The sequence below is a fragment of the Podarcis pityusensis genome (genome assembly GCF_964106645.2).
Source record: "Podarcis pityusensis genome assembly, chromosome: 7".
In the NCBI taxonomy this organism is placed as follows: domain Eukaryota; kingdom Metazoa; phylum Chordata; class Lepidosauria; order Squamata; family Lacertidae; genus Podarcis; species Podarcis pityusensis.
Window position 1 is genome coordinate 27,163,535 of NC_138031.1, and position 17,690 is coordinate 27,181,224.

The 17,690-nt window shown below is 39.4% G+C and overlaps 1 protein-coding gene and 1 long non-coding RNA gene across 5 annotated transcripts in view; one reads left to right on the top strand and one right to left on the bottom strand.

Moving 5' to 3' along the window:
- Nucleotides 1-4,030, bottom strand: part of LOC308481368 — a 27,506-nt gene extending 23,476 nt beyond the window's left edge. For all 3 annotated transcript variants that reach the window (XR_013988586.1, XR_013988587.1, XR_013988588.1), the window contains exon 1: nt 3,912-4,030. This is a non-coding gene — a long non-coding RNA (uncharacterized lncRNA). The remainder of the gene's footprint in view (nt 1-3,911) is intronic.
- Nucleotides 4,031-4,088: 58 nt separating this feature from the next.
- On the top strand, nt 4,089-16,915 carry LOC308481350 (uncharacterized protein C8orf88). 2 transcript variants are annotated; one of them, XM_081013691.1, is made up of 6 exons: nt 4,089-4,257; nt 7,906-8,001; nt 9,581-9,657; nt 13,622-13,706; nt 14,317-14,423; nt 16,240-16,915. In XM_081013691.1, exons 2-6 carry the CDS (start codon nt 7,932-7,934, stop codon nt 16,297-16,299), a joined length of 399 nt encoding a protein of 132 aa, XP_080869817.1. In that variant the 5' UTR covers nt 4,089-4,257; nt 7,906-7,931; the 3' UTR covers nt 16,300-16,915. The 2 variants fall into 2 exon arrangements, with proteins under 2 accessions (XP_080869817.1, XP_080869818.1); XM_081013692.1 differs by lacking the exon at nt 16,240-16,915 and adding an exon at nt 16,104-16,229.
- Nucleotides 16,916-17,690: the final 775 nt, after the last annotated feature.

Here is a 17,690-nt window from a genome sequence, read left to right on the forward strand (position 1 = left end):
CAGTTGAAGGTCTTTTTCATTTACCCAGGTCTTTCAGTGACATTTTTTAAAAGTTTTGCTTTATATGTATTATTCCTGGAGAGAGTGCTGTTGCATTTCTATTTTTGATCTTTTAAAAATAATACTACACACTAAGTGGGTCTAGATGTCAAATTTTAAAAATAACAACAATGCTTTGTTTTGACCAAAGATACAAAGAAATAACATCACCAAAAAATTGTTTATTGTGACCAGAATAACAACTGAAAGGAACTTGAGGATGTTAAGGAAAAGGACATTCTAAAAGTAGGTTTCATCTGGAGTACTTCCAAGACCTTCGTAAAATGAAGAAACATTATCAACCTTGAGGCTTGAAATGAAAAATCTATAAGGGCAATGGAACAGCCAGTTGTAAAATTGGCACTGTATTATAGTATTTCAACCTTATGATAAAACTATTTTCTCATTGCCAAAGTCATAATGGACTTCAGGTTTTTTTTGTAAAATATTTTAAGTTCTCTAGTGCATGTGTGAAATAAGCAAGGTTACACTATGAAGAAAATGTAGACCACCAGAGTTGCTGTGATATTTTCATCATGAAAGGCCTCTCTCTCATGGCTGGTGGGCACTGAAGGTTAACTGTATATAAGTCAGTTTATGATTTAAGAATTAAGGACCCTGAAGGGACCATAAAAGCCCTTGAATAATAGCATAGGGTCAGAGTGTAGCTTGCTGCCAATGATATACACTGAGCAGAATGTGAAGGAGTCTACAGAATCTTAGTTAGAAGGTACAGATCATCTAGACCAATCCCCTACAATTCAGGAATCACAGCTAAACAATTCCCAACAAATGGCCATCCAAGCTCTGTTTCTTCCCCTGGACAAAAGCAACAATGCATGAGACCAGGGCCACATAACGGAAGATGTAAAAATTTCTACAGACAGAAGATGGCAACTCTTTTCATACAAAAGATTCCAGGTTCAATCCCTTTTATTTCCACTTAAATGATTTGTGACAACAGGTGTGGAGAAAGATGCCTGCTGTGGAGCCTGGAGTTACTGTCAGCACACAGTATTGTCCAAAACAGACAATGGACTGATTTTGCTGAAGCACTTAAAAGGAAAAGCATAACCTGGAAAAGTTGGGGTCAAAAACTCCAGTCTAAGTTGTTCCATGTAAGTTTAATCTATATGCAGCTTCATCCTGACCTGAATTTAAATGTCTAATAAAAACATATCTTCATTTTCATTGCTTTAAGCAGTTTTCTCAACCTTTTCACTCCCCATCCTTTCTGCATTTAGTCTTCAACAGTGCAATCACACTGTGGTCATTAAGGCACAATGTAAGTACAGTAGGCATAGGCTTGCAGCTCCAAACCAATACGCACTTACCTGAGAGTAAGTACCACAAAACTAAACAAAATTCCATTGTTAGGTTGTAATCCTATGCACACATACCTGAGCAGAAGATCCATTGAATGCTGCAGGATTTATGCATACATAAGCTCAAGCAGCAAAATGGGAAACATGACTCCACCCACTTTCCATTCTATACAGTAGATGTGTACCATAGTTCTACACATTAGTTAGGAACGTAAGAGCCTGCTCGAGCAGTCCAATGGTCTCTATCTCGTCCAGCACCGTTACTTTACTTATTTCATAAAATTTATATACTGCTCGATTCTTATATTGGCCAAGCAGAAACCACAGGCGGGACCTGAGCACAGCACCCAAGTCCTACCCAGTGGGATTGATTCATAAGCAACTTCAGCCCCAGTAGCTCCTGAAATAGATTTCAGAACTGTGCAATCATAATCTGAGGCCCTTCTTCATGTGCCTGGTCCAGGAGAAATCCAGAAGGCGGCAACACCAGAACACGCCTTTTCAGTGGTGGCTACCCATTTGTGGAAAGGGACGTGGGTGGCGCTGTGGGTTAAACCACAGGGCCTAGGACTTGCCGATCAGAAGGTCGGCGGTTTGAATCCCCGCAACGGGGTAAGCTCACGTTGCCCGGTCCCTGGTCCTGCCAACCTAGCAGTTTGAAAGGACATCAAAGTGCAAGTAGATAAATAGGTACCGCTCCGGTGGGAAGGTAAACGGCGTTTCCGTGTGCTGCTCTGGTTCGCCAGAAGCGGCTTAGTCATGCTGGCCACATGACCCGGAAGCTGTATGCCAATAAAGCGAGATTAGCACCGCAACCTAATGGACCTAATGGTCAGGGGTCCCTTTACCTTTACCCATTTGTGGAATGTTCTCCCCACTATCTTTAGGGGCTCAACGGGACACTGTGACAGAAACCAGAGCGCACGAAGACGCCGTTTACCTTCCTGCTGCAGCGGTACCTCAATAAATAAAGACTGAGGGCACATAACCAAATTAATGACGCTGTTAGGATGTGGGACACAGCAGCGATGCGCTTTGACAAGCGGTATACTCTGCAAAAGCAAAACAACCGAGACGGGACTGCTCAAGTTAGAACTTGGCCCGGACAGGCTCTTCCTAGAATCATAGAACTGTAGAGCCGGAAGGGATCCCATGGGTCATCTAGTCCAACCCCCGGCAATGCAGGAATCTCAGCTTAAGATGACAGAAGGCCATCGCATCCAACCTCTGCTTCAAAACCTCCAAGGTGTCTTTTGGAACAAGATGGAGATAGACTGAAATTGCAGAGTTTTGAAAAACTAAAAAACAAAGTGCGAGACTGGCTTCATTATTATCAGATAATGGAGGCATACAATTTGGACAAGAAAATCGGCTTCCAGGTGGAAAAATCAAAACTAGAAACAGAATTGTTAGAACCTAAAACTAAGATTTTGTCAAAGATGTATAACTTGCTGTTGAAATGGAATACTCAGGATGAAACGGTGAAATCTGCTATGATTAAATGGGCACAAGACGTTGGACACAACATAATGATGGCTGACTGGGAACAGTTGTGGACCACAGGTATGAAGTTTACGGCATGTAATGCCTTAAGAGAGAATATTATGAAAATGATATACAGGTGGTACATAACCCCAGTCAAGCTTGCAAAAATCTACCATTTGCCCGATAACAAATGTTGGAAATGTAAAGAAACTGAAGGTACATTCCTTCACCTCTGGTGGACGTGCCCAAGGATTAAGGTTTTCTGGGAGATAATTTATAATGAATTAAAAAAGGTATTTAAATATACCTTCTTAAAGAAACCAGAGGCCTTTCTCCTGGGCATAGTCGGCCAATCGGTGTTAAAGAAGGACAGAACTTTCTTTATGTATGCTACAACAGCAGCAAGAATACTTATTGCAAAGCATTGGAAGACACAAGACCTACCCACACTGGAAGAATGGCAGATGAAAATGATGGACTACATGGAATTGGCGGAAATGACTGGCAGAATCCGAGGCCAGGGAGAAGAGTCGGTGGAAGAAGATTGGAAGAAATTTAAAGACTATTTACAGAAATATTGCAAAATTAATGAATGTTAGAATGATGTTGGATTGAAGTTAAGTGGTTTCTAGCTGTAATGGTATAAGAATATGGAAAAATTGGATTTTAATAGGTCAAAACTTAATGCTATAATATATTAAGATTAAAGATTAGGATAAAATGAGGGAAAGGAATTGCTGAACTAATAAATTGAACCAGAATACAAAAAAGGGAGGCATGAGGAGGTCCGGGAAACAAGTAAATGAAAGATAAGTGATGAAAAGATGGAATTGTTTTTAAATTTTTTTTTTTTTTTGGTATTTTGTATTTTTCTTTTCTCTATTTTTCTTTTTCTTATCAATGTAATTTTTTTTGGAAACTTTAATAAATATCATTTAAAAAAAAAAAAAACCCTCCAAGGTGTCCACAACCAATGTCGAGCAGCTCCTTACCAGTTCCAACTCCAGGAATTCTCCAAAAAAATAATGGGGGACCCCTCCCCTTTAAAAAACAAAAACCCACCTAGGTCCAGAGATTGAAGGCGCGCCTTTCCCTTCCAGCCACGTCTGTCAACCCCGGGGGGCGCGAGCGACCGAGCACGTGACGCCAACGGCCTCCGCCGCCTGCACAGCGCAGGCGCGAGGGCGCGCGCCGGCTTCGGAATGCTTAGCCGCACGCGGGGAGACCGTTAGTTGCTTAGCCAGGGGAGAGAGTTCCGGCCCTGGCTCCACCCACTTTCACAGGCGGCCCCGCCCACTTCGCGCTTCTAAAAGTGTGAAGGCGGCGACGGGTGGGCCTTGTCAGTTGTGCTTGGAGCGGGACGCCGAAAGCTGCCGAGCCTTTAATTCGTCGGAGTTCGCGATAAACGGTAAGGAGGGGATATTTGGAGAGGGAGGAGGAGTAGTTGTTTGTTCGTCGAGGTGGAAATTGGGAGTTCGTTGTCATGGGAGAGCGAGGCCTGTAAGCCGCCTTGAGTCCCCTGAGGGGAAAAGACGGGGTATACATATTTAAAATCTAAACGAAACAAGCACCAACAATTAAGAGCCTCAGAAAGATGGAGGAAAAGCGAAATTTTATGGAGGCCTGAAAACGCGACTCCACCACCCCAGGTTCACCGTATGGGTTTTCCATTTCAGTATTTGGCCCCCGTCCCGTCGAGGTTGCCCTTGGACTTTTTCCTTTTAAGCGGTCTCCTGAATCTCAGGGATTTTTTAAATTTAAATTTATTTATTTATTTTGGAGTTCTGGTGTGTGGACCCAACCAAAGCGGGACTCCGCCCCTCGCACTTCTTTGCCAAGTCGCCTTTTAAAAAAAGAATATTTCTTGGTATTGTTTCGAATATAGCAGACGGTGTTGTTATAGCTAACGGGCAAATAAGTCGCTGAAAATTAAATCCGTCACTTTAAAGTTCAGCAGGGTACTGTCCTGGGAGTTTTTACTGGGACCCAAGCCCAGGTCCAAGACCATTTGGTTTCTCTGAACGGTTCAGCAGGAAGTAGGGGCTGTGTATCTAATATATGTGTGTGCTTTCTTTTGATGTGATGGGTTAGGAAGCGGATAGGGTGGCCATGTGGTTAAATCATTTGAGTAAATTAATCATATCTGATTTGATTAGGTAAAGCTACATATGTTTGTATACCAAAACCAATAATCCTGAATTCCTTATTTTCTCATAATGCACACAGGTATTGCAGCTGACACCCTCACTCTTTGTCAGTACTTGTATTTTTTATTTTTATTTTTTTAAAACCCTGAAAAGAAACATGCTGCCCAGGCACAAGAATGATTCCCATGCCTAGTGGTGTGGGTTGTCTGGAAAATCTTGAATTGGAAGGGTTTCCATGAATTTATGAAATGGAAACTTCCCCCAGAAAAGCACTGGAAAACCTCACTGCCCATGTTACATTTTAGACACAGAAAGTTGTAAAATGTATTTGTATTAATGTACTTTTAATCCTTGTTGGAAGCCTCCCAGAGTGGCTGGGGAAACCAAGCCAGATGGGCAGGGTACAAATAATAAATTATTATTAAATTATTATTATTAAAAGTGGAGGAGTTGTCTACCTGGTTCATTATGACAGTAGCAATCTGCAGTATCTGGCTGCTATTATTAGAATTTTGCTTTCAAACAGACAAACCCAAAAGTAGCTGAGGTCTATTTAGGTTGGGAGAAAAAGTAATTAACATATTCAGTTATAATAATCATTATTTCATGATAACTCTGACTGCTAAGACATGTTCAGATACATGTAACTAAAGCTTATAGATTCATAAATGTGCAAAGGAAGTAGTTTCTTCTTTTACAAAATATTTTAAAAGGCTAAAAACCAAAATGGAAGATAGTGTCCAGCAACAGCTGACTTTGATGATTAGGGTTTATTTAACTTGCATATATCCATTGCCATTCTCAAGGCCAATAAAATCACTGCATGCCTACCTAGGATACAACAAAGTAAAAGTTCACAAAGGCATCACAAATCACATCTTCACAAGCGCATTGTACAAGGTATGGACAACTTATCAACCCTTATTGGAACTGTATACACCATGGTGGCTATCACCATTGGAAGCCTTCTCAGTCAAAAAAGTAAATAATGTATAACAGGGAATTGGGCAACGTACAGCCAATTAGTAAAGGAAGAACAAGGCCAACCAAAGCTGAAAACATTCAAAGAAATAAGGCACCATCTCACAGACTGGCTTCAATATCACCAATGTTTTTTCCTCGGATAAAAAATTAGGCTTTGGGAAGGGAGAATCAAAGTTGCAAAAAGTATTATTAGGAAATAATAAAAAATTATTATCTAAAGTATACAATCTATTATTAGAGTGGGACTTTTAGAGTTTATCTTTTGATAAATAAAAGAAGCACAGATCAAATGGGCTCAAGATATCGGACATGTAATACAATTAGACCAGCGGGAAAGGTTATTGAAAATTGATAGAAGATTCAATAGAAGATTCACTGCCTGATATTCTGTAAAAGAGAATATCATGAAGATGTTCTATAGGTGGCATATGACTCCTAAATATATATAAAATATATAAGACCAAATCCAATCTTTGTTGGAAATGCTTGAAAGTAGAGGGTACTATAATGCACCTTTGGTGGGGCTGCAAAAAAGTCAAAAAAATTCTGGGGCTGCATCCACGATGAACTAAAAAAAGATGCTCAGGATATCTTTAGGGGGGAAAATCGAGTCATTCTTTCCGAGTAGTAGGATATGAGATACCACAAGACAGGGAAAAAATCTTTTATGCAACTGCAGCAGCCAGGTTACTCCTTGCAAAGAACTGGAAAGGAAATTATATATCCACAGAAGAGAATTGGCTATCTAAATTAACAGAATTTATAGAACTGGCAAAATTAACTGTGGCAATAAGATATCAAACACATCAGAAATTAAGGTCACAATGGTTATGGTTCGAAGAGTATATGAGTAAACACTGCTCTAAAGATAACATGCTGATATGTTTAGACTAAGCTCGTAAAGCCATCTTGATAATATAATAGTATACTAAAAGAAATAATGTAGTGATACATGATTTGCAATGTAAATAAGAACTTGAATGAAAAAATGACGAGCACTGGTGGAGGGAAGTCACAAAGGTGTATTTTCTTCCACCTATTTTATGTACTTATTTCTTACCTTAACTTTTTTCTTTCGTTTTTCTTCTTTTCCTTTTTTCCTTTTTTGTTGTTATTATGATGATATTATGGTTGTAAATGTATGTGTATTAATATTTGTATGAATGTCTAATCAAATAAATTAAAATAAAATAATTTTTAAAAAATCACTGTAGAAAACAAATACATTAAAACTGTAGTCCTGTACTTGTTTACCTAGGAACAAGTCCCACTGAACTAAATCAGGCATACTTTTGAATAAACATGTTTAGGATTGCACCGTAAATCAATTTACAATGACATGAAAAATATGACTCCTACGATGATGTCCGCTTTAGTGCCTCCCTCAAGAAAATAGCCGTAAACATTCAAAGAGTGCATAACAGTTCATAATATGCTAATAGTAGATTGGGAAATAGTTTACTGTTTTAGCCATAGTGAACATTCCCAATCAAATCAGGATTAATAGGCCACTACTTTTGCTTGACAAAACCATTTCTGGCGAACCAGAGCAGCGCACGGAAACGCCGTTTACCTTCCCGCCGGAGCTTCCCTTTACCTTTTACTCTTGCTTATTAAACAAGAGAGGCTAAACCTGTTACATATTTAGTTGAAAGATACAGCTGCTAAGTTCACGTTTAGGGTGTTACTGAAATATTGCATAACATTAGGAATTATTAGGAATTTAGCTTCTTTTTGTTCTTTTTAAGGATGAGACAAAGTTCAAAGATAGGGAACAGGGTTAAGGGTTTGGTGTGCGATGCTAGAGAGTGTGCTACAGCAGGTGGACAACCTTAAAGTTGCAAGGCTGCTAAATGCATGTTAAGCTTCTTAATTTCTGGATGTTCTATAGTTATTTGCATGTACATGTACCTTGTCTTTTACAGTATGGCTCCTCAAAGTGTTTAAAATAATGGAAACAAAAGGAATGATTGGTAAGCCCCTCCAGCCAGCAAGACCTGCACGCCATCTCTCGTCCCATGGTAAGCATCTTGATGATTTTGGAGTGCATACTTGGAAATAGAGTACCAAACTATATGTAATTTGCTGTTGCATGATGTGGTTCTTAAATATTAAATAGCAATTAGAGGAGAGATCAGAATAAAGGGAGGGAATTTTAAGCCTTTCCTTCTGTGCCACAGTCCTAACAATAGTCTGGGGGGGGGGAATGAATTTCTGAAGTTCTTTTAGATTTGGTCTGTTGGCAAGTAATGCTGCTTTTCTCTTAATAACCCTGCAGAGAAATACAGCCCTTCCTCTCTGTTGCGTTCGTGAAAACTCGGGTTCATTTCCTGGTCACCCCTTGCATTTACTACTGCAACTGTCCATTTCTGGCAAAAAAAAATCCTAACTTCACCAAGGAGTTCTGAACTGGTGGTGACTGACCAGGAAAGAAATATTGGCTATGGCGGATAGCTCAATGAAAATGTCAAACCAGTGTACAGCAGCATGTTGGGGGTCATAAAGGAATTGAAAATATTATTATTATGTCTTTATACAAATTGTGGTGCAACCACACTTGGAATATTGTGCACACTTCTGGTGTCCACACTTCAAGGATATTGTAGAGCTGAAAAGGGTTCAGAAATGAGCAACCAAAATTATCAAGGGACTGGAGAAACTCCCCTATGAGGAAGCAAACAACATTTGAGGCTTTTTAGTTTAGGAAAAAGGAGTAAGTGGAGATGTGATATAAGATTATGCATGATGTAGAGAAAGTGGATGGGGATAATTTTTTTCTCCATTTCTCAATACTAGAACCCAGTCATTCAATAAAGCTGAATGGAAGATTCAGAAGAGACAAAACATACTTCTTCACATTGTGCATAGTTAAACTAGGGAGTTTGCTCTCATCAGATGTGATACAGACTTGGATAGCTTTTAACAGGAATTGGATAAATTCAAGCAGGACAAGGCTATCAACACGTAGTAGTAATGATGGCTATATTGCCTCTAGCATCAGAAACAATATGCCTCTGAATACCAGTTGCTGTGGAACATGACTGGAGAAAATACTGTTTCATTCATGTCATGCTTCTGAGCTTTCAAAATACAACCACCCCCCAAACTTTGCTTGGCTTTTAGTTAAGAAGTTTATCTCCCCTATTTTTATCTTAAATTGTTTTATCATGTTCTTAGTTGTGTGGTAATAATTTTAGTGACTTGTTTTTATATTTTATGTAAGCCTATATGATTTTTTATTTTAAAGAACTACTTTGAATTTATTACTTTTTGAAAGCACAATATAAATTTCTTCATAAATAAAAAAGCCTAAGTCCACTATGTTCTTCCATTGTTTACTCCTGCCTTAATTTCTGTTACCTTACTAGTGGCGAAACATGATCAGCTGTGCTGTATTTTATATTGTAAGCTTGAGATATTTACAAATCATCATGTACATTGATGGTTTCATGTATGTTTCGTATGGACTAAATATTACACTGTTGCTCTGGATTCAGGGTGTTTAATTTTTGAAGTTGGATTAGAGCAAGAAAGTGTAGTTCAATTTACTAACAAATAAGTAAACATATTAAATTATTTCTACAACATCCTTTCCCACAGTATCAGCAACCACTTTCACTTTCCAGACAAAGTTTCCATGCAACCCTTCTGTACATTTGCATAATGAAATTAGTTCGGTAAGTATTCATCCAGTATGCAAAATAAATAGTATTCACTATATTCTGGGCTACTACAAATATCCCAATTGAGCTTTGATATAACTAGATAATAACTGTGTCTCAACTTCAGTTATCAATTTGGGAGACGGGAATAATGATGTGCTTTGAGATTATAAAGCTGAATGAAATAATGATTTTTACAGTAATATGGTGGGGGGATGGTGATTTTGGTAGCTGTGCCTACAGAATCAGTAGTAAATAGTTCCATTTACACACTCAGTAGTCTAATCAACATCAAAAAAACGAAGATCATGGCCACTGGGCCCATCACCTCCTGGCAAATAGAAGGGGAAGAAATGGAGGCAGTGAGAGATTTTACTTTCTTGGGCTCCATGATCACTGCAGATGGTGACAGCAGTCACGAAATTAAAAGACGCCTGCTCCTTGGGAGAAAGGCGATGGCAAACCTAGACAGCATCTTAAAAAGTAGAGACATCACCTTGCCAACAAAGGTCCGTACAGTTAAATCCATGGTTTTCCCAGTAGTGATGTATGGAAGTGAGAGCTGGACCATCAAGAAGGCTGATCGCCGAAGAATTGATGCTTTTGAATTACGGTGCTGGAGGAGACTCTTGAGAGTCCTATGGACTGCAAGAAGATCAAACCTATCCATTCTTAAGGAAATCAGCCCTGAGTGCTCACTGGAAGGACAGATAGTGAAGTTGAGGCTCCAATACTTTGGCCACCTCATGAGAAGAGAAGACTCCCTGGAAAAGACCCTGATGTTGGGAAAGATGGAGGGCACAAGGAGAAGGGGACGACAGAGGACGAGATGGTTGGACAGTGTTCTCGAAACTACAAACATGAGCCTGACCAAACTGCGGGAGGCAGTGGAAGACAGGAGTGCCTGGCGTGCTCTGGTCCATGGGGTCACGAAGAGTCGGACACGACTAAACGACTAAACAACAAAGTCTAATCCTTGAAATCTCCCCCAGCCTTTCCTATCCTGGTACTCTCTAGAGATGTTTTGGATTCCCATCAGTCGGAGGTAATATTACAAATGGTCGTGGGTGATGGGAGCTGCAGACCTATGCATCTAAAATGCACTAGGTTGCAGAAGGTTGTCTACTTTGTATTTCTCTGGAAATTAATTGGGTTTGTATAAAGCAGTTTGAGACCTGATATTTAAGTAATTGTGTCAAGGAACCCATTTAGATGAAGCATGACCATTGATACAGTAGTCAAGCATAGAAAGGCTCCTGGGTCAATAGATATGACTTCATTACAAGATAGAAAATGTTAATACTAACTTCCTCATTTTCATTTAAATGTTAAAGTATCTGTGCCAATATCACATGTGGTGACTGCATACGTACCATTTTTGTGTTTGTTTGGGATAGTGAAGCAGTGTAAATCTGAAGTTTGTGGTCTTGGTAGGCAGGCAGATACTGTACATAACACTTAAGGACACATTTTTTTTGTGGTAGGGGTATGTTTTGGTTTTGTGATGGCCTTAAATGTTAACAAAATAAATGTGCTATATTTTGTAGCACCTTAAATGCAAGCAATTTTACTGTGGTCTGAATTTTCATGAGCTAGCTTCCACTTTATTGGGTGCATGAAGTTTAATGGCTATGTGTACACAAAGACACACACACTAATTATATTATATAAGCATCAAACAGCACTTCAGACAAGCTTGCTCTGGTCTCTTTCAGGATTCATTTATACACACCTACACCTTGTATGCGGGTGGCACTGTGGGTTAAACCACAGAGCCTAGGACTTGCCGATCGGAAGGTCGGCGGTTCGAATCCCCGCGACGGGGTGAGCTCCCATTGCTCGGTCCCTGCTCCTGCCAACCTAGCAGTTCAAAAGCACATCAAAGTGCAAGTAGATAAATAGGTACCGCTCCGGCGGGAAGGTAAACGGCGTTTCCGTGCGCTGCTCTGGTTTGCCAGAAGTGGCTTAGTCATGCTGGCCACATGACCCAGAAGCTGTAAGCCGGCTCCTTCGGCCAATAAAGCAAGCTGAGCACCGCAACCTCAGAGTTGGTTACGACTGGACCTAATGGTCAGGGGTCTCTACCTTTACCTTTACACCTTGTTTGCAGTGTGGGTGTAAAACTGAGGTTATAGGACAGGCTTCCTCAACCTCAGCCCTCCAGATGTTTTTGGCGTACAACTCCCATGATCCCTAGCTAGCAGGACCAGTGGTCAGGGATGATGGGAATTGTAGTCTCAAAACATCTGGAGGGGCGAGGTTGAGGAAGCCTGTTATAGAGGAATATCAACAGTGATTATTATAAAAAAAATCCTTCCAGTAGCACCTTTAAGACCAACTAAGTTAGTTCTTGGTATGAGCTTTCGTGTGCAAGCACACTTCTTCAGATACACTGTGTATCTGAAGAAGTGTGCTTGCACACGAAAGCTCATACCAAGAACTAACTTAGTTGGTCTTAAAGGTGCTACTGGAAGGATTTTTTTTATTTTGACTATGGCAGACCAACACGGCTACCTATCTGTAACAGTGATTATTATGTTATTAACAATGGCTACTTACAAAATAGCTGCTGATCATTCAAAATACAGCGATATTATTATTAGTATTTATTAGATCTGTTAGTTGCTTGCTAGGTATGCAAGCAACTTAAATTACATTTAAAACATAAATATCAATACATTATGCAATAAAAACAGAAAAACAACCCCCTCAAACAGCCCCAGGAAGCTTTGGCAGTGCACGAGTAACAAAATGACATCATCTTAGTCTATCAAAAGCTTGGGGGGGAAATGATATATCTTAATTGGTGCTGAAAATACTGCTTGTGTGACCCAAGCAGTAAAGAGGTTTATAGGTCAAAACCAGCACTTTGAATTGGGCTTTGGTATCTTTGCTTTGGATGCTAACTGACACATGTAGTTTGATGATGGTACCTTTGTCCCTATTCAAGCCACAAGTGATGACAATTAACATCTTGATAAATTGTAATACAGCATTTTCACATTAGTCTCCCTTGAAACTTCTTTTCTTCAAGGTTACAGGGGTCTGGTAGGTCGAGTTTCTGCAAATAGTTTTTGAGTCTTGCCATTTCTGGTGTCAAATTTGCATCAGTTTATTATTCTATTTTAAAATCTGGCCTATTAGTCCATAATCTGGGAAACAATGACATAGAACTGAGCACAAAATTCACATTACTGCTGTCCCCACCCTCTGAGCCACTGCTGGCTGTAATAAGCAGTTCAGCCATTTTCAGAGATTAAATAATCAGTAGGAAATGTTAGTAGCTGGCACAATCTATGTCTTTTTCTTTTCTTTTTCTGGCTTTGTCTCTGCACCAGCACTTTGTGACTGGTGGGCATCAGTAAATTTCAGCCCAAGCAGTAGAAGGTTTGAGAACCCCTGTTTTCTGGAGGCTGCAGAAATGCATTGCAGGCAGATTGAACATTGGAAGATGCGAAGGTGAAAGAACCTTTTGATGCTGGCACTAGTTCCAGTAATAATTTTGCAGGGCGGACAAGTGGACAGACTTTGCATCTCGGTTTGCCACATGGCTTGTTCCTCTGTCCATGTTACATGACATATTGCTGGTGAGTAGGTGTTTTAGGTTGGGTGGCTGTCTGTAAACAAGTACAGGTCTACCACCCAAGGCCTGTGAGAAAGTGTGACAGTCTTACTTTCTGCATCTCATTTCCCTTTTGCAGCTACTTACACACATATGTGTGACACTTCATGCTTCTGGTGACATGGACTGCAGTCCATGAAACTTTATGCCATAATAAACTCGTTAATCTTTAAGTTCTACAAGATTCATTGGTTTTGCAACCACAAATGTTGCTACTGCTACTCTGAATTTCCCCCCAATTAATAGAATTAAGCATTCATCATAATAGAATTACGTATTCATCACTATATTTGCATGAACAGCTAAGATGAATTCTAGACTGCAGTAAAACATCAGTATTTTATTCTTTGTTTTTAGATGTGCAAGTCTAATGGAATGCTGGTTTTAAATGACAGTCTAATTCCTACACTGTCAGAGCAGCATACACCTGAAGTTACAAAAGGTAAACATTGTGAATAGAAGTACTGAACTATACTAATAAATTGGAGGTGTATGGACTATTGAAAAGCCAATTTTTAAATTTGGGACATGTCTTGATGGGCCTTTTTACATTGTCTCAGGATTGAGTAAGAGGCTTCAGGCAATCATTGAGGAAACATGCAGTGATCTTTGCATGTTTACCTCAGATTGCAATGTTAGTCTTGTTCTATTATTTAAAGTTTATAAAACTTTGGAATTGATTTGACTGAGTAAAATGGAGATTTACTTGTGTTCAAGAGCTCCTTCAGTACACAAAGCTCATTGCAAGACAGCTTTTTGTACATCAGAGGTAAATGAGCTAAACTAGGTTTCAACTGGTTGACATTTCTTGTCCCTTCTCAATATTACTAATGCTATAGAACTCTCAGCTTTAAAACTATGTATAAATGGGTATCCCATAGTCTGTAGAAATCCCAATCTATTACAATGCAGCTTTCACAAATACTCACTTGCCAGTGAGGTAAGAATCATAAATACTATAAAAATAGTTTAATTTATAATTTTCATGAGCTGTTTCATGCATGTATGTACTCTTCAGCACAACACTTAACATTTAAAATTTGCATTGACAGAGAGAATAACATATAGTAGAGATTTCCTCTTGAAGCTTTCAAAGGTTTCACTTGCACAAAAGAAACCAGAATTTCTTCCCGATCATCCCATTGTACTTGAAAAACCAGTAAGTGTTTGAAAGTATTTAAGTAGCTTGTTTTGTGATAAAAAGAGTACAGATTAATTAATTGGTGGAGCATGCTGTTGGTATCTAGTGCTGCAGTCATAGAAGGGGAATTATCTTACCCAGTGCTTTTTTTCTAAAAAAAATGTTTAGGGGTACTCTCATTTTCCTACTCGTATTGAAATACTGCCCCTCAATGAGGCCAAACTTAGATTCACAAAATGTTTAGGGGTATGTGTATCCCTGCATTGCCCCAGAAAAAAAGCACTGATCTTACCCCTCTTCCCACTATATCCCCCAACACTCCTGAATAGCTTCTCAAGTGTCCAGGGACAGCACAAAATGCCTGAGATGCGGAGCAAGGGGGTAATTAGATAGGGGCAGTATTTGAATAGAGCTCTTCTTATGTAAGCTGCCTTCACTCAGTTACCCCCTCCTAGCCACTATCACCCAGCAGGAGGCTACAGCAGGAGAATGGGGGTGGGCTATACCCCTTGTACAAGCGTACTTGCTTGAGCAACCTAGTATCTTCCATTTATGCAAGCTCCTTCCAAATTACTGCTCAAGGAATAGTTCCTACTAATATGTTGCACAACTGGGAATTCTGAGTTTTTCAGAGCATCAGTTATGATAAGGTAAATATTGTATAATCTGTTCATGTTCTTGTGTTTCAATACTTTCCCAGTAACTCAGTCATTCCCATAATCTGACATGAATACAAGAACTATAGGTATGACACAGTAAAGTGGGGTGTGGCTGGGAATTTTTCAGAGAGCTGCTATAGGGGAATGCTGTAAAAATCTTTAAACGTTTCTGGGTTTAAAGAGCAATCTGGAAGGTATGGGAAGGGCCTTACAAGATTACAAGTAGAGAAACTGACTCAAATTAATGGATATACTCCCATTTTTTTTATCAACTGCTATTACTACTCCAAGAGCTTGTGTTCTCTTATTTCCTGGTTCTGCTATCCATTTATTATTTTATGTCAAAGGGGCGGGACTGGACCTGGTTGGTGGGCCAAATCCAGAGTTCTCCCACCTTCTGTGGACCACTTAGACAGGTGAATTGCCCTACCAACTTATACTCTGTTGTCAGCTTTGAACTCAAGGCTTGCAGAGTGCAACAAGTGTGTGCTTGATTCTTTTCCTTTTGGTAATTTGGTACTTTTTGAATTCAGCACTATTATTATAGCATCACATTCTGCACATATGTCACAAGCAATATACAAAATATATTAAAACAGCCAAAGAACAATTAAATAAGAGCACAGAAACTGATAGCAGGTGAATTTAAAAACAAACAGCAATACAAAGTATTGTTGCTGCAGGGAATCAGTGAAAAAAAGGCTCCAAAATTGAACGAAACCGAATTTTACAAGTGTGCTTCTGTTTCTCCCGTTTCAGTTGGCACTGTTGGTTTACCTGTCTCAAGCCTGATGTTACATGGCATTTGGTGATGGGCAGCTGGGGGTGGTTTTGACTAAACCATGTCATGGGCTAAATGGGGAGGCGTGTGAGCTGAAAGTTCCCTTCTGTAGTTTTACGCATATATGTGTGCTCCCAGCTTTTTAAATATTTGCTCAGAGTCTAGTCCTGAGCTGTGATTGCCCTTAAGCTTGCTTAAATATCTATTGCGAATATTCTTCATTAACTAAATTTGGTGGTGGGACATTTTGTCTTGTAGAAAAACTATTTACTACCTACTGCAAGCAACAATAGGTCTTTCTGAAGATGAGGAATGTGTCTTTTTCACCACTAAAAATTAAGGGAAATGGGATCTGTAATGCCAATAGACTGTAATCAAAATTTATCTTTTACAGTTGGTGTACCCATCAGTTCATTTCGGAAGTAAAGCTGTTTTCAACAGAAAACTTATGTGAAAACTTCAAGTTTTGTATGACTTAAACCAATAGTTCATTGAGCTTTTGTAGTTATAAAGGAGAGAACTGCTAAAATGAGGCAAAACCACTGTCACTTTTCAAATTTGGAAATGTTGCCTATGACACCATAGCTGTGATTCCCGAAGGACTGAAGTTCACTTGATCACTTTTGCTGCAACTGATTAGATATGTGCAATGGTGAGGAAGGCTATTCTCATTGGTCGGCTACTATAAACTACTGACTCCTCATGGCTACATACACCTTATAGTAAGCCTTCAAACCACCATCACATAGTAAACATTCCTCTGTATCAACCCTTAGTGAATGTTAAGTACGCTGTGTATTATATATGTATATCTAAAATACTGGCTAGTCTTTTATAAAAGCACATACTTAAATCTCTTCCATTGAAATCATTGGGACTTGACTTTGGTTGGATTGTGCCATTTTTTTTCCTAGTGTTATAACATTTCTAATGTATTTATAAATAGTAGCGGTATGTTTTAATAATTTTATCGTGACCTGTCCTTTTCCCTCTCTGCCCTTTCCCCATTTTTCACCTTATCTTTTTCCATCAATCACTGTAATTCTTCCTAAATAAACTAGATTGATTCAGGGTGGTGTGGATTTTAAACTGTGTAGAGTTAATTATGTGACTGTAAGCCACTGATCTTACTGTCTTAACTTTAGTCATCAGTATACAAAACAGTCCTACTTGGGAGTAGACCTGTTGAAATGAATCAACTTAAGTCCATTGATTTTAGTGGGTCTGTTGAGTAGGACTAAAGCCTGATACCACTCTCTATAACCAAGTGATATCTTTCTAGGTTAACGGTAGCTGTTGCTAGCAGCTATAGCTCTGTGGCACCAGGCAGTGGAATTATATAAAGGCTAAGTCCTATCCTGCTTTTTGTACTAAAAAAATAGTAGTTTGTTCTGCTATACATATCTCACTTTATGATTGCCAACTTATCTGCTGCTGACATTGTAGACAGATATACAAATAATGGTTACTTGCAACTTGTGCGGGGTTACGTTCTAGGGATTGCGCATAAAGCCAAAATTGTGTATAGTCAGAACAACCTCTTGAACTGCCCCGTGAGCATCCCTACCACTCCAAAACCAGTGCAGCAAATGGACTTTGCCTCCAACACAAGGTGGAGAGCTTTTAAGCTCTCTGCTTTCCTTACTGGGCTGTGTTCCTTAAATGGACATCCTCGTCATAAACATTGTTACAGGTAACTTAAGCGATTTCAACTTTGCAGCCAGTCAGTTGAAATTACACAAATGAAATGCACTGAAGGTGGACAGCTAAAATTCGTTCTCATTTGTGACTTGACCTATCATTGTTGGAAGGAAGACTGGTAAATGGCCTGTGTTTCTGATCTTT

Excerpts from the sequence above, each read along its gene's own strand:
- LOC308481350 (XM_081013691.1), top strand. The coding sequence starts at position 7,932 with ATGGAAACAAAAGGAATGATTGGTAAGCCCCTCCAGCCAGCAAGACCT. Across the intron at positions 13,707-14,316 it reads TACACCTGAAGTTACAAAAG|AGAGAATAACATATAGTAGA; the intron begins GTAAACATTGTG and ends TTGCATTGACAG. Across the intron at positions 14,424-16,239 it reads CCATTGTACTTGAAAAACCA|TTGGTGTACCCATCAGTTCA; the intron begins GTAAGTGTTTGA and ends TATCTTTTACAG.